At 34.7% G+C, this 22,905-nt stretch overlaps 3 protein-coding genes and 1 long non-coding RNA gene across 4 annotated transcripts; 3 read left to right on the top strand and 1 right to left on the bottom strand.

The window, feature by feature from the left end:
* The first annotated feature begins 29 nt into the window (after positions 1-29).
* Positions 30-9,793, top strand: LOC106401031 (clathrin heavy chain 2-like). The gene is made up of 28 exons (XM_013841449.3): positions 30-1,184; positions 1,435-1,639; positions 1,986-2,074; positions 2,148-2,226; positions 2,308-2,435; positions 2,514-2,612; positions 2,694-2,802; positions 2,884-2,963; positions 3,053-3,280; positions 3,370-3,435; positions 3,517-3,831; positions 3,915-4,031; positions 4,121-4,180; positions 4,300-4,386; positions 4,491-4,574; positions 4,665-4,799; positions 4,891-4,953; positions 5,032-5,136; positions 5,206-5,318; positions 5,403-5,655; positions 5,735-5,871; positions 6,109-7,390; positions 7,833-8,318; positions 8,392-8,562; positions 8,647-8,832; positions 8,925-9,047; positions 9,130-9,240; positions 9,341-9,793. Exons 1-28 carry the CDS (start codon positions 1,140-1,142, stop codon positions 9,470-9,472), a joined length of 5,088 nt encoding a protein of 1,695 aa, XP_013696903.2. The 5' UTR covers positions 30-1,139; the 3' UTR covers positions 9,473-9,793.
* Positions 9,679-10,118, bottom strand: LOC106401034. Its single transcript, XR_001280418.3, has 2 exons — positions 9,988-10,118; positions 9,679-9,894 (listed from the first exon to the last, which is right to left on the bottom strand). It is a non-coding gene; the product is annotated as an uncharacterized LOC106401034 (long non-coding RNA).
* A 191-nt stretch (positions 10,119-10,309) lies between these two features.
* Positions 10,310-13,728, top strand: LOC106401032 (phosphoinositide phospholipase C 2). Its single transcript, XM_013841451.3, has 9 exons — positions 10,310-10,824; positions 11,462-11,658; positions 11,718-11,853; positions 11,929-12,165; positions 12,239-12,474; positions 12,540-12,657; positions 12,734-12,886; positions 12,960-13,046; positions 13,126-13,728. Exons 1-9 carry the CDS (start codon positions 10,525-10,527, stop codon positions 13,417-13,419), a joined length of 1,758 nt encoding a protein of 585 aa, XP_013696905.1. The 5' UTR covers positions 10,310-10,524; the 3' UTR covers positions 13,420-13,728.
* Positions 13,729-18,730: 5,002 nt separating this feature from the next.
* LOC106399792 (transcription factor MYB83) lies at positions 18,731-22,092 on the top strand. Its single transcript, XM_013840244.3, has 2 exons — positions 18,731-20,655; positions 20,883-22,092. Exons 1-2 carry the CDS (start codon positions 20,339-20,341, stop codon positions 21,571-21,573), a joined length of 1,008 nt encoding a protein of 335 aa, XP_013695698.1. The 5' UTR covers positions 18,731-20,338; the 3' UTR covers positions 21,574-22,092.
* The last annotated feature ends 813 nt before the right edge of the window (positions 22,093-22,905 follow it).

A 22,905-nucleotide genomic window follows, 5' to 3' on the forward strand; every position in this document is an offset into this window, starting at 1 on the left:
GGATTTGGTTCGGTTGATTCGAATTTTCAAAATTTTGGTATTATGTTCATAAGTTCGATTCATGTTTTACTAATTAGGATCGTGTTCGATTCTTTCCGGGTCTGGTTCGAATTAAATTATAACCTATGTCTGAAAACGCTCAAAAATATTTTTTGAAAAACTAATTTACAAAACCTAAAATATATAAATTATTCACAAATCTAAATAAACACTAGTTAAACTAAATAAAAATACTCAAAATAACAAATAAGACAAATTACAAAAATCTTTAAAATATTATAAAAAATCTAAATTACCTTAACATATATAAAAATATTAATATATTTAATTAATTTCAGATATTTTCAAATCCTACTTCAAATTTTGGTTCGGTTCGGATTGTACCCAAGTTCCAAAATATCAAGCTGTTAAGTTCCGTTCAGATATTTTGTATAACGGTTTGGCTCCGATTTTTGATTTTTGTATTTTCGGTTCGGAATAAGTAGGGATTTTGGTTTGAGGTAAAAACGTTCAGACTTAGTTTTCTTCATCTAAAAATATATTAAATCATCGATAAAACAGGACACATCTACGAAAGTTGAAAGATAGAAAATTTGAATAAAAATCGTTGAAGATTAATTAAGAAAGTAAATAAAAATCTTAGAAACTCATTTTTGGTAGTATAAGAAAAAAATCTGACTAAGGAATTGTTATTTGGTAACAAATCTGACTCCAACGGTGGTCAACTAATTATATCTTGAAATTTTGATTTATTAACATTAATTGAAAAGTGAATAAGAACAAAATCATTCTCTGTAGAACAAGAAAAAAAAAACTGAAAAATAATAGGTTAACTATTAGCAATAATAATAATGACGTGAGTCATGTGACCTGACCACCCTTTAATTAGCAAAAATTGCATCGTTTATCAATTTTACTTACCACCTAAGTTTTTTCTTTTGCTTAAATTTGGTTTGTTGTTGTTTCCTCTACTTACCACCTAAGTTACTTACATATATTTCAAAAAATCACTCTTGTTATTTGGTTTTCTCCCTTCTTCCATCACAGATTGCAAGTTCTCCTCCACTCTCTCTCGTCTTGTCTAGACCACATTTCTGATTCTTTCCCCCGGGTTCTCTTACCGCGAACTGTGGTCAAACATGGCGGCACCTAACGCCCCCATCACGATGAAGGAGGTCCTGACGGTTAGTTCTTCTTCTTCTTCTTCTCATGGATTTGACTTTGAGTTTGGACGTTAAGTGATGTTCTCATAGCTGGCTCTTGTTTCTTTGATCCCAGTTTAACACTATAGTTTGTGTAATGCGGTGTTCAAAAAAAAAGTTTGTTTAATGCATGCATGTTACTGATATGCTCGGATCGGATCTCATTACTAAGTATATGAACTATGTGTCTATATATATGACATAACGCTTGGTTTTGTTTTATTTATTCCAGCTTCCTAGCGTTGGGATAAATCAGCAATTCATCACGTTTACAAATGTTACAATGGAGTCTGACAAGTATATATGCGTGCGAGAGACGTCACCACAAAACAGTGTTGTGATTATTGATATGAATATGCCCATGCAGCCTCTTAGAAGGCCTATCACTGCAGATTCTGCTCTTATGAACCCAAACTCAAGAATCCTTGCATTAAAAGGTAAAGCTTCTAAAAAGGTCTATTCCAAAGTATGTGATTTTTCCATTGTGTTCTGCTGTGTCCAAGTTTGGGATCTGAGATTTTGGGGGCTTGAAACATTTTTAAAAAAAATTTAGTAAGAAAATTATTTTTTCCCTAATTTAAGGGTATATTCCTATCTAAAAAACCTTCAAAAATTTTGAGGGTCAAACCAATGTTTCATTGGACTGGTGCCTAGATCCGGCCCTGGCTGTGTCACAAGCCTTGTGTAGTTAGACTAGAAATGTTGTTTGCAGTAGATGTTTGACTGTATTGGCTATTACTGTTCTTTTTTTGTTGTTCATTGTTTTCTTCATTTTGTATATAGCTCAAGTTCCAGGAACTACTCAGGATTATCTACAGATGTTTAACATTGAAGCAAAAGCAAAGCTGAAATCACATCAGATGCCTGACCAGGTGAGTGTTGATGCAAATACAAAGCTGAAATCACATTTAGTTTTGGGATATTAACCATCCATTGTTTTTATAGGTTGAGTTTTGGAAGTGGATTACACCCAAGATGTTGGGGCTGGTCACACAAAACTCAGTGTATCACTGGTCCATTGAAGGTTGTATATCTTTTTATCTATCTTACTCCCATCTTCTTACCATGTATATCTGATTCTAATGTTGCTTCTGATCATTACCAGGTGATTCTGAGCCAGTGAAGATGTTTGATAGAGCGACCAAGTTGGAAAACAATCAAATTATTAACTACAAGTGCTCTCCTAATGAGAAGTGGTTGGTCTTAATTGGAATCGCTCCTGGTCCTCCTGAGGTTGGTTGAATAAGAACATCAAAACTACAGTTATGCTGTAAAATTCTTGACTGATCTTGTCATTATTGTTGTCTGTAGAGACCACAATTGGTAAAAGGAAACATGCAGCTATTTTCTGTGGATCAACAGCAGACCCAGTCCCTTGACGCACACGCTGCATCATTTGCTCAGTTTAAGGTAAACTACTTGGTTCTTCAGTGAGTTCAATGGTCTAAGATCTTGAACTGTGGCATGACTTGAAACATTAATCAATACTAGGTCCCTGGGAATGAGAATCCTTCTACCCTTATATCCTTTGCAACCAAGAGCTTTAATGCTGGGCAGATAACATCAAATGTGCATGTCATTGAGCTTGGTGCCCTACCCGGTTAGTATCCTTGTCAGAAAACTATGTTATCACTGTTAGTTACTGTCTTTGTTTACATTTTTGTCTTGAACTATATTGCAGGAAAGGCATCATTTACAAAAAAGAAGGCAGATCTCTCTTTTCTCCCAGATTTTGCTGATGATTTTCCTGTTGCCATGCAGGTTTGTATTTGCATTAGCATTTCAGTTACAATTATAGTATGTTGTGGTGAAATTTCCTGACTTTGAATTCTCTCTTTTTTGTCTGACAGATCTCTAACAAGTTTAGCTTGATATATGTCATCACCAAGCTTGGCTTGTTGTTTGTATACGATCTAGAGACTGCTTCTCCTATCTACAGAAACCGGATAAGTACAGACCCAATTTTCTTGACTTCTGAAGCCTCTTCTGTTGGGGGTTTCTATGCCATTAATAGGAGAGGACAAGTTCTTTTGGCTACCGTAAACGAGGCTACTATAATACCTTTTATTAGTGGTCCAGTATGTTTTAAACTTTTATTCTCTTCTTCCTTATATAAGCTACACTCATCATAATGTCATGCTAAGAAACCTATGTGTTTGTATTATAGTTGAAGAACTTGGAGCTTGCTGTCAATCTTGCTAAAAGAGGAAACCTCCCTGGTGCAGAAGATCTGGTATGCCATGGTTATCTAGCTGAAGAAAAAGAAAGCTAGTTGGTAATGTGAAGGGTCTCATATTCAGTTCTAATGTTTCAGGTTGTAAAGCGTTTCAAAGAGCTGTTCGATCAAACAAAGTACAAAGAGGCTGCTGAGCTTGCTTCTGAATCTCCTCAGGGGATTCTAAGGACACCTGATACAGTGGCCAAGTTCCAGAGTGTTCCTGTACAAGCTGGGCAAACTCCTCCATTGTTACAGTATTTTGGGACGCTTTTAACTAAAGGAAAGCTCAATTCATATGAGTCATTGGAACTGTCTCGCCTTGTTGTGAATCAAAACAAGAAGAACCTCCTGAAAAACTGGTTAGAAGAGGATAAGTTAGAATGCAGTGAAGAACTTGGAGACCTTGTCAAGGTAATATATATATATATTATACTGTTAAGTGTGTGATATGTCTCATTTTGTATTTTTTGTGACATAAATATTTTCTGTTACAGACTTTGGATAATGACCTTGCACTGGAAATATACATCAAAGCCCAGACATCTCCAAAAGTTGTAGCAGCACTTGCAGAAAAAAGGGAGTTTGACAACATCATAATTTACTCAGAGAAGGTAAATAACAAAGATCTAAAGTTTCCCTGAACCAACTATGGTTTCATTGTGCTCAAGAAGTATCTCATTGTTTCATGTTGTGACTTTAGGTTAAGTACACACCTGATTACTTGTTTCTTCTGCAAACCATACTCCGTACAGATCCTCAGGTTAGTGGACTGCACTTATGATACTTGCAGCATATTAAACTCTTAAAAGAACTGGTTTACTAGATATTTTCTGCATAAGTACAAGAAGAGTTCATGAATCAATTAACTTCTTTTCTTAGGGAGCCGGAGAATTTGCAGTAAAGATGTCTCATATGAAAGGAGGTTGTCCACTTGACATCAACACCATCACTGACCTTTTTCTTCAGGTAGGTGCACCAGTATAACTTTGTGTATGCACCAATATTTGTAGATTTTTATACAATGCATGAGCATTATCAAGTACTAATGCATTTTTTTTTTGCATATTCAGAGAAATCTAATCAGAGAAGCTACTGCTTTCCTTTTGGATGTGCTGAAGCCAAATTTACCTGAGCATGCTTTTCTGCAGACTAAGGTTGAAACTAGTTGCCAATTACTTATATGTTTCTATGCTTTCCTTATTCAACTTATGTCCTCAGACTTTGTATATCAACTGTCAATACAGGTTCTGGAGATCAATTTGGTAACCTTTCCTAACGTGGCTGATGCCATTTTAGCAGGGAGTATGTTCAGCCACTATGACCGGCCTCGTGTTGCTCAGCTTTGTGAAAAGGCTGGACTTTATATCCAATCCTTAAAGGTTGGATCTTCTTGTCTTTCTTTTGTTTCTTGGTTAATTAAGTAGAATTATTTTTCCATCTCCAACTTCTTTTTACTTTTGAATTGTGCAGCATTACTCAGAGTTAAATGATATAAAACGTGTGATTGTCAACACACATGCCATTGAGCCACAGGTAATGCCTCTAACATAGCTGCTAAACTTCTGGATACCAAGTTGTTTAACATCATCACTCTGTCAAAATGCAACGCAGGCTCTTGTTGATTTTCTAGGCACTCTTTCTAGCGATTGGGTTATGGAGTGCATGAAAGAACTTTTGATAGTTAACCCGAGAGGCAACCTACAGATAATCGTTCAGGTAAGTGGTGTATAGTATGATAAACATTATTGTTTAATGTGACACTAACGTTTCCATATGTAACCACAGGCTTGCAAGGAGTACTGTGAACAACTTGGTGTTGATGCATGTATTAAACTCTTTGAGCAGTTTAAATCATATGAAGGGCTATACTTTTTCCTAGGCTCATATGTTAGGATGAGGTGATTTTATATAATCTAATTTCATTTCTGTAAATAATCATGATTATTGTGTTTGTATGCTGATGATATGACAATGTTTTTTAGTGAGGATCCTGAGGTTCATTTCAAGTACATTGAAGCATCTGCAAAGACTGGTCAAATAAAAGAGGTTGAGCGTGTGACTAGAGAGTCTAACTTCTACGATGCTGAAAAGACAAAGAACTTTTTAATGGAAGCGAAGCTTCCTGATGCAAGGCCTTTGATAAATGTTTGTGACCGTTTCGGATTTGTACCTGATCTTACTCATTACCTCTACATAAACAACATGCTGCGTTACATTGAAGGTTACGCTCAAAAGGTATGAAACTTTTTGCTACTATTTTTTAGAGTTCAGTGTTTTCATTAGATACTAATACGTTTGGTGATGTTGAACAAAGGTGAACCCTGGGAGTGCTCCTTTAGTTGTGGGACAGCTGCTTGATGATGAATGCCCTGAAGATTTCATCAAAGGTCTCATCATCTCTGTTCGTTCATTGCTGCCTGTTGAACCTCTTGTGGAGGAATGCGAGAAGAGGTGAATCATTTTGGTCTCATTCTCTCTGTTCATTCTTGAAAGATCTAATATACAGGGCAGCCATAGGCAGTTTACTAAAGATTTCAACTAATTTATTTTTTTACAATTCGGAGATTAAAATAACTTTTTAAGTAGTCTATGTCTATGTAAATTTTTTTCAAAAATTTTGAGGACCTAAGGTCAATGTTTCATTGGGCTTTTCCCGGTCCTGCTAATATGTTTATGCCTTTTTTCCAGGAACCGGCTACGTCTCCTCACACATTTCTTGGAGCATCTAGTAACCGAGGGAAGCCAAGATGTGCATGTCCATAACGCCTTGGGTAAAATCATCATCGACAGTAACAACAACCCTGAGCGTTTCCTAACCACCAACCAGTACTACGACTCTCGAGTTGTCGGTAAGTACTGCGAGAAACGTGATCCTACACTGGCTGTTGTGTCCTACAGAAGAGGACAATGTGATGAGGAGCTCATCAACGTCACCAACAGAAGCTCTTTGCTCAAGTTACAAGCTAGGTATGTAGTGGAGAGGATGGATGGTGATCTCTGGGAGATGGTTCTTGATGAGAACAATGAGTATAGAAGACAAGTTATTGACCAAGTTGTGTCTACTGCATTACCTGAAAACAAGAGCCCGGAGCAAGTTTCCTCTGCTGTTAAGGCGTTCATGACTGCTGATTTGCCTCATGAGCTTATTGAGCTTCTTGAGAAGATAGTGCTTCAGAACTCTGACTTCAGCGGGAACATCAACCTGCAGAATCTGCTGATACTGACGGCTGTCAAGGCGGATACATCTAGAGTTATGGATTATGTCAACAGGCTTGAGAACTTTGATGGGCCTGTTGTTGGAGAAATGGCGGTAGAAGCTCAACTCTTTGAAGAAGCGTTTGCTATTTTTAAGAAGTTTAACTTAAACGTTGAGGCTGTTAATGTATTGCTGGATAACATCAAAAGCATTGAGCGTGCTGCTGAGTTTGCTTTCAGGGTTGAAGAAGATTCTGTGTGGAGCCAAGTTGCTAAAGCTCAGCTCAGGGAAGGACTAGTCAGTGATGCAATTGAGTCCTTCATCCGTGCTGAGGACGCTACTCATTTCTTGGAGATGATACGCGTTGCTGAGGATGCTAATGTCTATGATGACATGGTCAGTTACCTTCTGATGGTTAGAAACAAGGTGAAGGAAGTTAAAGTTGATAGTGAGCTCATCTACGCATATGCAAAGATCGATAGGTTAGGCGAGGTTGAAGATTTCATTCTGATGCCAAACGTTGCTAACTTACAAATCGTTGGTGACCGCATGTATGATGAAGCTATGTATGAAGCTGCCAAAATAGTCTATGCGTTTGTATCAAACTGGGGGAAGCTAGCTGTCACGCTTGTGAAACTGCAACAGTTCCAAGGTGCTGTTGATGCTGCAAGGAAAGCAAGCAGTGCAAAGACATGGAAGGAAGTGTGTTTTGCTTGTGTTGATGCAGAGGAGTTCAGATTGGGACAGATCTGTGGCCTAAACATTATCATTCAGGTGAATAAGAACCTTATCTTTGTTACAAAATTTAATTAGAGAAGATAGCCTTAAATATATATATATATATAATTAAGTTTTAAAATTTAAAATAATGATTTTAAAAATAGATTTTAGAAAATTTTCAATTTCAAAATATATTCTTTCTTTTTAAATTCGAAAAAGATTTAAAAAAAAAATCGAAATAAAAAGTTTAGAATTGAATAAAGTTTTTTCAAACATATTTTTTTGTTATTTAAATATTATTTATAATTATATGTCTTTAGAGTAAGAGTATAGTTATTTATCATTACCTTTTAATGAAATTTCTTTAGTCATTTTTTGTGTATTTATTTTATTTTGGACAAAGTGTGTTTATTTTATTTTAAAAATATTATTTTAGGTACTTTTTGGGAGATTTGCCTTTCAATTTATGTATCTCATATATTTTGGTTCTTGATAGGTGGATGACCTGGAAGAAGTCAGCGACTTCTACCAAAAGAAAGGCTTCTTCAGTGAACTAATCTCACTCATGGAGAGTGGACTTGGGCTGGAACGTGCTCACATGGGTATCTTCACTGAGTTGGGTGTGCTCTACGCTAGATATCGTTATGAGAAGCTTATCGAACACATCAAGCTATTCTCCACTCGCCTCAACATTCCCAAGCTTATACGGGCATGTGATGAGCAGCAGCAATGGCAGGAGCTTACCTATCTCTACATTCAATATGCTGAGTTTGACAACGCTGCGACCACTGTCATGAACCACTCTCCTGAAGCGTGGGAGCACGTGCAGTTTAAAGACATTGTTGGCAAGGTTGCGAATGTTGAAGTCTACTACAAGGCTGTGCACTTTTATTTACTGGAGCATCCGGATATGATCAATGATCTTCTCAACGTGCTTGCTTTGCGGTTGGATCACACGCGTGTTGTTGATATTATGCGGAAGGTAAGAAACTGACTTTATGATTAACAGCCAAGGTTGTCTTTTACTTAACAATTGGTTTCTTCTGATCTCTCAGGCTGGTCAGTTGCGTCTTGTCAAGCCATACATGGTTGCAGTTCAGAGCAACAATGTCAGTGCTGTTAATGAAGCTTTGAATGAGATATACGTGGAGGAAGAAGACTATGAAAGGTTGCGTGAGTCTATTGATTTACATGACAGCTTTGACCAGATAGGCCTCGCTCAGAAGGTAGACGGGCTCTACCTCTAGTACCCCTTTTACATCATTTTATATCTACTAAACCTTTTTTTTTTATATGAATGGTGTGAACAGATAGAGAAACATGAGCTTGTTGAAATGAGACGTGTGGCTGCTTATATCTACAAGAAAGCTGGTAAATGGAAGCAATCAATTGCTTTGTCAAAGAAGGATAACTTGTACAAAGACTGTATGGAAACTGCTTCACAATCTGGCGACCATGACCTTGCGGAACAACTACTTGTTTACTTCATTGAACAGGTATGGATTGTCTGAACCAGGATTACATACATTATTGGTCAAGACAATGAAACTAATATCACTTATGTGTTATGTTTTGGTATATTATACAGGGGAAGAAGGAATGCTTTGCTACATGTCTCTTTGTGTGTTATGATTTAATCCGACCAGACGTTGCTCTAGAACTTGCCTGGATGAACAACATGGTCGACTTTGCCTACCCGTATCTTCTCCAGGTGATGATTGTGTGATTTATACTAGGCTTTCATACTCTCTAGTCTCTATTCTTAATCCTCTTATATTCCTTTTTCTTTGAAGGTAATGCGAGAGTACACAGGCAAAGTGGATGAAATAATCAAGGACAAGCTGGAGGCACAAAAAGAAGCGAAGGCCAAAGAGCAGGAAGAGAAGGAAGTCGTGTCCCAACAGGTAACAACATAAACAGCTTAGAACTAAACAATCATCTCGTGTCTTTCCTTGACAATCTAACTTAAAGAGTGGTTTTGTTTCTTTGTTTCATTAAAATCAGAACATGTACGCACAATTGTTGCCAAATGCTTTACCGGCACCACCGATGCAACTTGCTTTAACGGCACCACAACCAATGGGAGGGATGCCTCTCATGCCACCATTTGGAATGCCACCAATGGGTGGCTACTAAGACACCACACAATATTCCCAGTCGTCGAGTTTATGTTTGAATTTTTTTTTTAAGCAAGTTTAATGTTTGAATAATAACTCTAAAATTATATTGTAATTGAGGTTCGAACTCGGATGATAATAATCTACCAGCTTAGTGTTATGTTGGACCCTAATCACAATCCTACGCACACACTAACTTAGACCATCACCATTGAACACTAGATATAAGCAGATTGTAGAAATAAAAGATTAAAACATGTAATAAAACATAGTTCTGATTTAAAACATAGAATCTATTAGGTCCAGCAAAAAAAAAAACATTAAACTTCAGATAGAAAAACCAACAAAACTCTCACAAATGTCGGTCTCGTAAAACTACTTAGATCGCTGTCTCATCTTTCGTCTCTTCCTCTTCAACCTCCTCATACGCTTCTTCTTCCACTTTTATAAATCCAAAAATAGAAACACAATATAAAATAACCTATAACCAACTACTTCAGTTTCCATATTAACATATCAAAACGCATCACTCACCTTAGCTCTCATGCTCGGTTTCGCAGATGATCAAAACTTTCTCTCCTCGGATTGTGCTCAGGTTTCAGATTGAAAAGAGAGGCGGAGATGCGAGAGAGATTTTTAGTATAGCGCTCAGTTGCATCTTTATAAGGAGCGAAGCCCTAGAATCTCGTTTCATGGGCTTTACTAATTCATGGGCCCAATAAAGCCTAAAGCCTTTTGTCGCTTCATAAATACCATAGAGATTTTGTTAGAGCATGGGCTTTATAGATAAATGGGCCCAATAAAGCCCAAAGAAGCCTTTAATAGCTTCATAGACAGCCATGTCGACAGACAGATACTTGCCTTTGGGTATATTCGCACGGGAAGAGACAGATCTTCATCTTCCAGAAGGATTGATTGATTGATTTTCATTAAATATTCACAAGAAAAGAAGATAATTTCTGGTTGAATACAAGCAAAAAAAAAAATTATTCTGACTTGCTTTCATCATCATCTTCTTCTTCTTCTCCAATTATCATCTCCCACCACCCAAAGGATCTCTCCCATTGCCTCATGTCGAAGCAAACGTACAGAGTGTGCTTCTGCTTCCGCCGGAGGTTCCGGTACACCGCATCGGAGGCGCCGCGCGAGATCAAGACCCTTTACGAGAAATACTCGGAGAATGGGGTCATGACGGTCGATCATCTCCACAGGTTTCTGATCGATGTTCAGAAGCAGGGGAAAGCGACGAGAGAGGATGCGCAGTCGATCATCAATGCCGCGTCTTCTCTTCTTCATCGGAATGGTCTCCACCTTGATGCTTTCTTCAAGTACCTTTTTGGTGACAACAACTCTCCACTTGCTGGACATGTGGTAACTAACTCTCTTGTTTCTCTGTCTTTTTTTTTTATTTTCATTTTTTTTAAAAGTTAATCAATGATTGATTCAAACTCAGATTTAGATTCAGATTATTTAGTTTAGGAATCCTTGATTTTTGGAATTCAAGAGTTTTTGAAAGCAATTTGTAATTTTTTTATTTTATTTATATGTGTACCTACTGTGAAAGACAAAACAAAAATGTACAGAAAGTAGCAGAAGCTGTGTACTTTTCAGACAAGAGTCATGTAGGAACCCTGACACAAAATCCTTTTTTTTTTTTTAATAATCTATGATTGATTCAAACTCAGATTTGGATTCAGATTATTTAGCCAAGGAGTCCGAGATTTTTGGAATTCAAGAGATTTTCTGAAGCAATTTGTAATTATTTTTTTTTTCTTTATATGTATACCTACTGTGAAAAGACAAAACAAAGATTTGCAAAGGAGCAGTAGCTATGTACTTTTCAGACAAGAGTCATGTACTCTTTTATGTAGGAACCTTAATTAAAAATTTGAGAGACAGGTTCATAGATGTTATTGTGTCTATATTATGCTAGCTTTTGGATTTTTTTTCTTCTTTTAGATTGGTTCTTGATAAATCTCTGTAATGAATTCATTTGTGTAATGTACAGGTGCATCAAGACATGGATGCTCCTATATCGCATTATTTCATATTCACTGGTCACAATTCTTATTTGACCGGTAACCAGCTGAGCAGTGACTGCAGTGAGGTACCTATTATTGATGCATTGAAGAAAGGTGTCAGGGTGATTGAATTGGATATTTGGCCTAACTCCAACAAAAACGACATTGATGTTCTTCACGGAAGGTATAAGTTTACTGACATTTGATATAGTGAAAGTCAAGGTTACTAAACCATTCTTACAGGACTCTCACTGCACCTGTGGAGTTAATCAAATGTCTAAAAGCTATCAGAGCACATGCCTTTGATGTTTCTGACTATCCTGTTGTTGTGACTCTTGAAGATCATCTTACTCCTGAACTTCAGTCCAAAGTTGCTGAGGTAGCCTTTTTGTTTTCTAGTTTTAGTTGATCGTTACATTGAATCTAGAGATGTCTTGTATTTGCTGTATTGTAGATGGTCACCGAGATATTTGGAGAGATCTTGTTTACTCCTCCTGTGGGAGAATCCTTGAAGGAGTTCCCATCGCCAAACTCTTTAAAAAGGCGGATCATCATCTCAACGAAACCTCCCAAAGAGTACAAGGAAGGCAAAGATGAGGAGACTGTGCAGAAAGGTAAATCTTTAGGGGATGAAGAAGTTTGGGGGAGAGAAGTTCCGAGCTTTATCAACAGGAACAAAAGCGGTTACAAGGTTCGTATCTATTCAGTCTTGTTAGTGTCCATATACACAAAAGATGTTAAAATTTTCTTTGGTGTTGTTGCAGGATGACTTAGTTGAGAATGATGATGATGAGGATGATGATGAGGACGATGATGATGGAGACAAGTCCAAGAAGAATGCACCACCGCAGTATAAACATTTGATTGCAATCCATGCTGGGAAACCAAAAGGTGGGATCACCGAGTGCTTAAAGGTTGATCCTGATAAGGTAAGACGCCTTAGCTTGAGCGAAGAGCAGCTAGAGAAGGCGGCAGAAAAATATGCAATACAGATTGTGAGGTAATTTTGATTATCTTGTCCAAAGTAACAATAGCAGTCCTGTTAATCATGGTGTTGTGGTGCAGGTTTACTCAGAGAAATTTGCTGAGGATTTATCCAAAAGGAACTAGAGTTACTTCATCAAACTACAACCCGTTGGTTGCATGGAGCCACGGTGCTCAAATGGTGGCTTTCAATATGCAGGTTTTCTTCTTTTTGCTATATCATTAACTTATTCTTCAGCTAAGTCTTATATAAAAATCATTTTCCCATTGTACAGGGATATGGAAGATCATTGTGGCTAATGCAAGGTATGTTTAGAGCCAACGGCGGATGTGGATACATCAAGAAACCTGATATTCTGCTGAAAGGTGGCTCTGATAGTGACATCTTTGATCCAAAAGCTACTCTACCTGTAAAAACAACACTGAGGGTTAGATAGCTTAGTCTCTGTTTGGTCTTTTCTTGATAAAACTCGGTGAACTCATTCTTTCACCTATCTTTAGGTAACTATATACATGGGAGAAGGCTGGTACTTCGATTTCCGCCACACACATTTTGATCAATACTCACCTCCTGACTTCTACACAAGGGTAAGTAAATTCAATTCCCCTTAGGCAGTGGTAAAACTCTTCTTGGTCTCTTAGATTTTTTGCTACAAAAATGGTTCAGGTGGGGATAGCTGGAGTTCCAGCGGATACGGTTATGAAGAAGACAAAGACGTTGGAGGATAACTGGGTACCGGCTTGGGACGAGGTGTTTGAGTTCCCATTAACGGTTCCGGAGCTGGCTCTACTGCGATTAGAAGTGCATGAGTATGACATGTCAGAGAAGGATGATTTTGGAGGGCAGACATGCTTGCCTGTTTGGGAGCTGAAGGAAGGGATAAGAGCGTTTCCTTTGCATAACCGTAAAGGGGAGAAGTACAAATCCGTCAAGCTTCTCGTGAGGTGTGAGTTTGTGTGATGACGGTATTGGGTCAGAAAAACACTTTGAAACTGGTCCGCTGAGTATTTGGGTTCGAATGATTTGGTGTGTGCATGTGTGTGAGTTTGTGAAACTGAGAGAATGATTGCTTTATTTGTTGTGTAATATATATATGTGTACAGTAAAAGGCAAGAGAGATGTTTTCTTGTCCCCTGTGTTGTATGTATTTGAATCTATTTTATCATGGTTGCGGTGGTTTGCTTTTTTTTTACCTTTAAACTAGGTTAAGACCCGCGGAATAAACATTGTATATTTAAATTATTTTTATATATTATATGTTCAGTTTTATATTATATATATATATATTGGATTTATAGAAAGTCAATAACTATTACTTATATAATTAAATTGGTGCGAATACGTAAAATTTGTTTTTAATCCAAACAATTACCTTTTATATTTTATATTGTATATAATTAAATTTAAATCAGATATACATATATACATATATACATAGATACATAGTATATTTTTAATCTTGATATATGTTAAATAATGTATTTTATTCATTTGGTTTTTTGATGATTTGTATATTTTTATAATAAAAACTTTAAAATCATTGATAACAAAATTTTCATTGTGTGATGTTTAAAAGTTTTGGTAATTTATAATCTTAAGAAACATTGAATGAAAATTTTAAAATTTAAATATTAAGTTGTCAGTATTTGTTCAGAGCTTCTACCAAAAAAAATGTTTAAAGTAAATTTAAAACCTAAAATATTTATGTATTTTTAATGGTATATAGTTTAATTTAAAAAATGTTTAAAGTAAATTTCAAAACTAAAATATTTATGTATTTTTAATGGTAACGATCAGACGGTTGGATCGAACGTTATGATTTTTTTTTTAATCTTGATATTTATTAAATGAGACTTCCTAATTATATGATTTTGTAATTATTTTTTGTCATAAAAAAATTAAACCATGGATCATAAAATTTTAATGTGAGACTTTAAAAGAAATTTAAAATATAATATATAATAAAAATCTAAAGTTTTATTATATGTTTAATGTGATTTTTTAATTTATTTTAATAACTTAAAGTTAAACAAAAAGGATAGAGGGTGCATTAATTTGTATCAAATCTTTATTATTTGAAATCATTAATTGTCATATATACTTTACCAACATTAGGAAATTTCGTAATTTCTATTTAAGAAAAGAATTAAAAACATTAATAATTAATTTATGGTTAGTTTAATAAAAAACTTATTATATATTTAGATGGACCAACATGTTTCTCTAAAGATTCTAAAAATCATTGTGGTGATGACACATGGCGACCTCATAAGTTGTAATGCTCTTCTTTTAATATATAGGGGATTAAAGATTAATATACTTTTCAATCTCTACTATTTATTCACAAACTCTGATCTGCTATAACATTTTATCAGAAAGGAACGTGTCTGGATGTAGATGATGGTAGGTGGGGCATGCAGGCAACACAATAAGTAAAAAGAACAAAGGTATACTTTGAACAACCCAAGTGTTCCAATTCCCTGGTTACACTGTTACCCCAAGCAAATAATGTAAATAAAGCCTTTCATAACCAACTCATGTGAAAGAGAGATTTAAAACTTTATTGTGATTTTTTTTTGAGAAAGCAAAATGTAAGAACATATAGGATACAAAAAAAAATGTATATATCATGTTGGTCTACCATCTGAGAATGGCAAATCCAGAAAGGATGAAAGAAGAGATGATCATGACTATAGACATTCCTGGAAAACAGGAGGCTTCTCCTGTCTGTGTAGACGACTCTGATTCGTACTGTGCGGAGGTGGTGAAGGCAGAGGAAAGGGTCATTGTGGTGAAAAAGGCCATGGCTGCGTAATGATTGTAGGAAGCCATAGCTGTTTCTCAATCTGACCTGTCAAACAAAAGCTCTGGCACACACCTTTGGCTTTCGGCTATTACCAACTGTCAGTTTTTATAATGACAAAACATGTTCGTGGCGACGTGAGGAGCACAATAAGAAAGCCGTTGAACAAAGTCTATCAAGCAATGGAGGAGCATTACCTCAAAATCCTCGATGCTCAAAACTCAAAAGAGAAAAGACTAGTTCAAACCCAAAGGGAGGTGATAAATTAAATTGTGATTTGACTAAAAGCCCAATAGAGAGGCCCAGAGTCCAGTGAGAGTTTATAAGGCCCAATTCGTTTCATGTGTGGCATAGATACTATTGGAATCAGTCTCTATGTAACATATTTGTAGGTCTTTTGTTGACATTCTGTTTACTAACTAGAGTTTCCGACACACCTTTGTTGACTTTTTGTAACATATTTGTAGGTCTTTATGTCATTCTATGTTTTTTTTCTGCTATGCTTGTGCATTTGTCGGGGCATGATGCATCAGTTAACGAATAAGTGATCATAGTAATATTTTCTTGTCGGTAAAGCCATATATATATATCAATTTTAGATAGACGTATCATCTTTATTTTGTCACTATAATTTCCAGGAATGAGTCGGCTTGTGATTTGCTTGTTATAACAGAATTAGATTTGTCCGCCATTTATAACAGAACAAGGGTAGAGAATCGAATTTAGTTAGCTTTGGTATGTGATCGATGCATGATGATTGTGTGCTTTAAGATGTAGTATGAATGTATGTTCTATAATATCTCACCAATACTTTGATTTTATCAATGCTTTATCAGTTGACTAGTTGAGTAGGGCATGATTTTATTTTCTTAGAAACGTTTATTTGATGAACATTGTCTTTATTTTCAAGATAGCTTGGTCAGATGTGTGCAAAATGAAGAGTGAAGGAGGATTGGGACTGAGACCTATGAAGGAAGTTAATGTGGTGAGTTGTCTGAAGCTAATTTGGAGAATACTATTGTCAAACTTCCTATGGGTTAATTGGATAAGAGCTTATCTTATCAGGAAGGGTTCACTATGGATGATAAAAGATAATACACCAGCAGGCTCTTGGATGCAGAGAAAAGTGCTTAAATACAGGGAGATCGCAAAGAGTTTTTATAAAGTAGAGATGAGAAGTGGAGAGAAAAAAACTTCTTTTTGGTATGAGTTTTTATGGCAAAACCGAACCGTACCGAACCGAACCGAACCGAAATAGATAATATGGTTTGAATTTGGTATATACCATACAAACCGAATGGATATGATTTTAAAAAAACCGTAGGATTTGGATATGGTTCGGTATATAACCGATAAAACCGAATAAACCGAATAAAACCGATCAAAAAATAGAAACATGTAAATATGTATATATTTTATAACAACGTATGAAAATCATAAGTTAATTTTTTTGCTAATAACTATTACCATATTTTTTACAGTAATAAAATAGTCCTGATTTGTAAAACACTTGAACTATAATTAAATAACAATTCATCGCAAACATGGTTCTTATTTTCTTAGTCTTCTTTTGATCTTTTTGCTTTAATTTAGCATTGACTAAATTGAAATAAAGATTATAAATTTGATGATAACAATTAGTGGAAATTCTTCACAATTTTTTTTATCTATAAACGAATAGAGTTTCGTCTTTAATAGAAGAAACATGACTTTAATGAACGCTAAATATGAAAGAATATAATAACTTATTTTTTGTGCTTCGTGCTTCTGTTTTATTTTTTGTTTTTTTATTTTTATTATCAAAATTTTGAGCTTTGATTTTAATTATAGATTTGATTATTTTATTAGATGATAGAAACATTTTTTATTTTTGTTCTTTTATTTAAACTTATAATATTTTTTAATAAATGAATGTGTTGACAACAAGACTCTAAAATTCATATAAAATGATCCCAAAATAAAGAATTTTATTTTTTTGTATAAAACCGAATAAACCAAAAACCGACGGTATATAAACCGAACCGAACCGAAGTAAATATGGATTTAGAATGGTAGTTATATTTTACTAACCGAAATACCAAAAAATCAAAAAAACGAACCGAAACCGAACCGATATCCGGATTGAACACCCCTAGATGGCTGTATCGTTTGGCACAAGGTGAAGTTGAAGAGAAGGGAAGGAATTCGTGAAGTGAAGTTTGAAGTAATTTGAAAGAACTAGAAGTTTAGAAGCATAGAATTCTTTCAATTTCAACCATATGTTACACTTGTTGTAGAAACAGTCTTTTCTTTTTGAATTAAATTTAATATTCAATTCAAAAAAAATTATGTGAATTTCCCTTAAAATTAATCTAAATTAACAGAGAACTAGATGATAACCCACGCGCATGCGCGGGGTGAGTTTTTATAATAATGTTTATTTATTAAATGGGTTTAACATTTTGTAACACTACAATTTTTATCGATTATAAAATGACGAATACAAATGTTGGTGCTTTAAATATATCATCGTTGTTGAATAGTTAATGTATTACATCTCATTTCAATTATTTTAAGACTTCATATGCACAAAAGGAAATTAAGTTTTGTGGCTGACACAAATCACCAAAACCAAATAGGCAACATCGATTGTATAATGACGATAGGAGATTAGGTTTTCTACTCTAGATTTGTTTACTATTGACTCTCTATAAGTGATTTCATTTTCTACCTCTATAAAATTATGCTTTCGTTCCCGTCTTTGTTTCATTGATATGATATGAGTTAAGTTTCTTTTTAAGTTCTTCTATGAATTCGGTGAATTACATAAGTGTCAATTTAAAAAATAGACATCTGTAAAAATTAGTTTCACTCCAGATACATATCTAAGAATCATAATTTTGAAAAAAATCATCGACAAACTAAATTAACAGGTTAGTGTTCAAATCTAATATTTCAAGCTGTTATTGAATATAAGTGCAAACTCGAAATATAAATGCATGTCTAGTATATATTCACCATCTCGGTCTAAAAATCATCTAATTCAAGAACAACAAAAAATTACTTATTTACCAGTTCGGATAATATCTGAATCCGAATGAATATCCGAAGATAACCAAACATAATTATATTTAACCCTATATTTCTAGTTTACATCTCTCATTTTATTCAAAATATTTATATTAATGATGTTTATTGCTCAAAATTCGATAATATACATATAATTATGGACAAAATCATTTACTACTCACTTAAAATACATATCAAGCTCTTGTTTCTTGCATTAACAAAACTTGCATCTAAAATTTCAAAACAACAACTAAATTATTGTCTTTCTAACCTATTAATAGTTTAGTCTTTTAAAAATTAGAAAACCAGTTAAGTTAAATTATATTTTAAATAAAAAAAAACTTAAACAATAAATCATTTATTTATTTTTTCTTCAAAATTTAAATATCTGAACCCAACCCAAAATATCCGAACCCGAACATAAAATACCCGAACCCGACTCGAAATGTAGAAATACCCGAATGGGTTCTATACCTTTATACTGAAATACATGATACGAACCCGAACGTGTATCCGAACGCACACCCCTACGATATATGATCATTTGTATCTTGCTTGAACAAAAAAAATTTAAACCATTGATCACAAAATTTTCAATGTGGGATTTTTACCATTTTTAGTAATTTATAGTCATTTTTAAAAATTCAAAATATAACATATAAGAAAAAATCTAATTTTTTATTATATGCTTAATGTGATTTTTAATTTCTTTTAATAGTATAAAATTAAACAAAAAGGAGAGGTTAGAAAAGTTGTTATTAAATATGTATTATTCATAATCATTAATTATCATATATATGTTAATCATATTAGGTAATTCCGCAGCTTTTATTTAAGGAAAGAAAAAATATTGTTTTGTACACTACTAATTAATTTGATAGTTAGTTTAATAAAAAGCATAGTATAAGTTTATATGGACCAACTTATTTTTCTAACAATTATAAGAATTATTTTCGTGATGACGTCGTGTGGCACAAAAATATGTTGTAATGCTCGAGGATTAATGTACATGGGATGTTTATTCACCATGTACCCATTATCTTTATTTTTCATTGTGTGCTTTAATTTGGAATGTCTCATCAACACTTTGATGTTATATATCCTTTATCAGTTGAGTAGGGCATGATTTTGTTTTCTTATAAACGTTTATTTGATGCACATTATCTTTATTTTCAACATGATGGTTTAATAAGGTTTTTATGTCACGTGAAATTTTTTGTAAAATCCCCTAAAGTTAATCTAAATGAACCAAGAAGTTTCATTCACCTTGACCATATTCATCTTACGTTTGGATTTCATATCCTCTTTTTATATATGCTATGCTTTTGATGCTATTAAAATTTTCTTGTCTCACCGATCCTATAATATTCTATCATGTTCCATATTTTTGTCGAAGGATCTTCAATCGCTTATTGATATTCTTTATTTATTAGATTCGGTTGATTGTGTCGTAAAGTGGAAGTTGCTTCAAAATAAACATGTCTTGTATTACTGCTTTCTCTTTTGTCGGCAAATACAATATTACTTTAGATAGTGAAAATTGGTTATTAGTTGTTGTTTAGAAAGAAATAAAATTTTAGATAACATAATTAATCAAAAAATACTCGTAAGCTAAACCTCATGTAAGTTTATGTATATATGATGCTTCAAACACACGTGTGTGGTGTGGGGGTGAGGAGAGGTTGGGTCTTGTTCTTGTCTTTGACTCTAACCAGTCTTTTTCGATGCATTTTTCTTCACTCACAAGTCTATCATCATGTTTTTAACGAAGACATGTTTATTTATTTTTATTTTATGCACCTCTTGCTTCTTCTTCACATCCCTATTTCTTCTCTCTCTCTACTCTACCCATCAATCTCAACAAACACTTCTCTATCTCCTTTTCACATCCATTACACATATTCATATCATTCCAAAGCAATCCCCACAAATCATATCATCATCTCTATCCATCCTTCTCACAACCTCTCCAAATTCTAAATCTCTCTCTGTGTGTAGTCTTACTTCAAAAAGACTCCACAACTCCAAATGATGATGAGGAATCAGGACATTACTACGATCAGAGACAAGAACAAGGCCAGTAATGCATGTGGTGGTAATAACAACAAACCGAAGCTAAGAAAGGGACTTTGGTCTCCTGATGAAGACGAGAAGCTCATAAGGTATATGTTGACCAATGGACAAGGATGTTGGAGTGACATTGCTAGGAATGCTGGTCTCTTACGTTGTGGCAAAAGTTGTCGCCTTCGTTGGATCAATTACTTGAGGCCTGATCTTAAACGTGGTTCTTTCTCTCCTCAAGAAGAAGATCTCATCTTCCATTTGCATTCCATTCTTGGTAACAGGTAACTTTTTAATGTAGACGTAAATGCAAACACCTAAGTTACATTTTAGAGCAACCGAGCCTTAGAATGAATCTTATTCTTGTTTATATATAGCCTTTGTTTGTAACAAGTAACTCTATCTTCGCATCTCTTTACATGAAAATACAAATGCAAAGTTTGAAATAATTTAGCGGTATAATTATTCTCATATTTGTTGATAATTATTTGTATCCTAAAAATATTATCAGGTGGTCTCAAATAGCCACTCGGCTTCCAGGAAGGACAGACAACGAGATCAAAAACTTTTGGAACTCGACATTGAAGAAGAAGCTTAAGAACAACAACACTTCTTCAGGTTCATCACCTAATAATAGTAATAGTAATTCTTTGGAACCAATAGATCAACATGTGGACATGGGAGGCAACTCAAATCCAATGATGAATAGCCATCATCATCAAGATGACATGATGATAGTGGGGAACACCATGCATATGGAATCTTCTTCATTTCATGCACCCGTGGTTAGTGGTGTGGGATTAAACCAGCTTGATCCATTGATATCAGTAACGGATCATAACCGATATCAACAAATGGCAAACACAGGGAACAACAACGTTAATGGGTTAGGAGATTATGGAAGCGCAGTTCTTGATCCGATCAGCAATAGAGCATCAGTAGAAAACGAATGGTTTCTTCCACCGTCCGAGAATACCAATGGCATTGCTTGTGCCACAAGCAACAACCTAAACTTAGAAGCCCTTGATCCTTGCTTCGGTAGCAAAAATATGTGTCATTCAGAAAGCTTCAAAGTAGGGAACATTATGGGTATGGAGAATAGTTCTTGGGAAATAGAAAACCCTAAAATCGGAGATTGGGATTTGGATAGTCTCATCGATAACAACTCTTCTTTCCCCTTCCTTGATTTCCAAGTTGAATGACAAATATCCTCTCTCGCATTCTATCTTCTTTTTTTTCTCATTGGTTCTTATTCATTCTTCTATACATATTTTTTTTATATAAATGACGGTAAATTCATCTTCAGAGCTCGTTTTGAAGTTGGTCATCTCTATTCTAAGAGTCATTTTTCTTTTTTTTAAGCAAAAAGTCTTCTTTCCATAAAATTTGGTATATTCTCTTGTCCATCTATGTCCCCATCACATGTCTATTATCCACAATAAGATTGTTCTTGGAAGCGAGATGTATATGCATATATAGTTTATATCTATAGGACGAGAGTTACCATGCATGGTTTAGTACATGAAACGTGAATAGGAAGGGTACATTGAGACTTTATTTGCTGCGGAAGTACTTAAATAATGATGGTCCACGCAATGAGTTGATTAGTTGGTTTATTTGTATAGCTTTCTCTTTGCTTTTCAATTCTTTTTTTTTTTTTGTACAAATCCGAGTTTGATGTGTAAAACACGGTTCGTAATAACAAAGCACTATATCTTTCATTCTCTTTCTACTTAAACTTGGAGTTATTTACTACAAATTAAAATCTTTTCAATTGCTTGAGGTATTGTAAACGATGTACAGACTTTAATCTGTTTGCATCAAAGTTACAAAAATTTATCACTTAAATTGGCTTAATTGGTATGATTACGTTAGAAAAAGAGATATTAGTGTTACGTAAAAAATTAAAGATAACTATTTTGTAAAAGAAAACGTATACTTGAAGAAACCGGCGTAGAGTGAAACAAAAATGTGTTTACGGCACCAGTAGGATTTGATTCCTGTCGGAAACTAAATTATCATTATTTTGCGAGTCTGGGTTTGGGATTTGATCCAAATAGTTTACATGGTGGATCGATGATTGGTTCACCTCCTAGCTTAGTCGGAATGTATTACAAACTCGGATCATACAGTGTGATAGCCAGTCCAGTAGCACTAAGTGCGTTACTTCCGGGACCGACCGGATTAGCCGATAGGATTTATCAAAAAAAAAATGTGTATGTTGCTTCAAATTGTGGCTATACGAAAACAAATATTTATATCATAAACGTTGGATTATTAGTTGGACCTGAGGTGTACTTTCTATTGAAATAACTTCATGGGCCGATAGAAGCTCCAAGCCCAAAAGAAACATTACGCCTGATTGTTCGGTTTGGTTGAGTCGGATTTTGGTTTGATTTTGTGAGGTTCAAGAAAATCTTTCTTTTAATTGATCAACTAGGTGTTTTGCCCGCGATGCGGGCTTAAACATTTTCATAAATTTTTGAAAAGTTCTTTGTACACTATATTCATTATTAAAATAACTCAATATTATA

Source organism: Brassica napus, chromosome C5 (assembly GCF_020379485.1).
Source record: "Brassica napus cultivar Da-Ae chromosome C5, Da-Ae, whole genome shotgun sequence".
NCBI lineage: Eukaryota > Viridiplantae > Streptophyta > Magnoliopsida > Brassicales > Brassicaceae > Brassica > Brassica napus.

Excerpts from the sequence above, each read along its gene's own strand:
- LOC106401032 (XM_013841451.3), top strand. The coding sequence starts at position 10,525 with ATGTCGAAGCAAACGTACAGAGTGTGCTTCTGCTTCCGCCGGAGGTTC. Across the intron at positions 10,825-11,461 it reads CTCCACTTGCTGGACATGTG|GTGCATCAAGACATGGATGC; the intron begins GTAACTAACTCT and ends TGTAATGTACAG. Across the intron at positions 11,854-11,928 it reads TTCAGTCCAAAGTTGCTGAG|ATGGTCACCGAGATATTTGG; the intron begins GTAGCCTTTTTG and ends GCTGTATTGTAG.
- LOC106401031 (XM_013841449.3), top strand. The coding sequence starts at position 1,140 with ATGGCGGCACCTAACGCCCCCATCACGATGAAGGAGGTCCTGACG. Across the intron at positions 1,640-1,985 it reads AAGAATCCTTGCATTAAAAG|CTCAAGTTCCAGGAACTACT; the intron begins GTAAAGCTTCTA and ends TTTTGTATATAG. Across the intron at positions 3,436-3,516 it reads TCCCTGGTGCAGAAGATCTG|GTTGTAAAGCGTTTCAAAGA; the intron begins GTATGCCATGGT and ends CTAATGTTTCAG.
- LOC106399792 (XM_013840244.3), top strand. The coding sequence starts at position 20,339 with ATGATGATGAGGAATCAGGACATTACTACGATCAGAGACAAGAACAAG. Across the intron at positions 20,656-20,882 it reads CATTCCATTCTTGGTAACAG|GTGGTCTCAAATAGCCACTC; the intron begins GTAACTTTTTAA and ends AAATATTATCAG.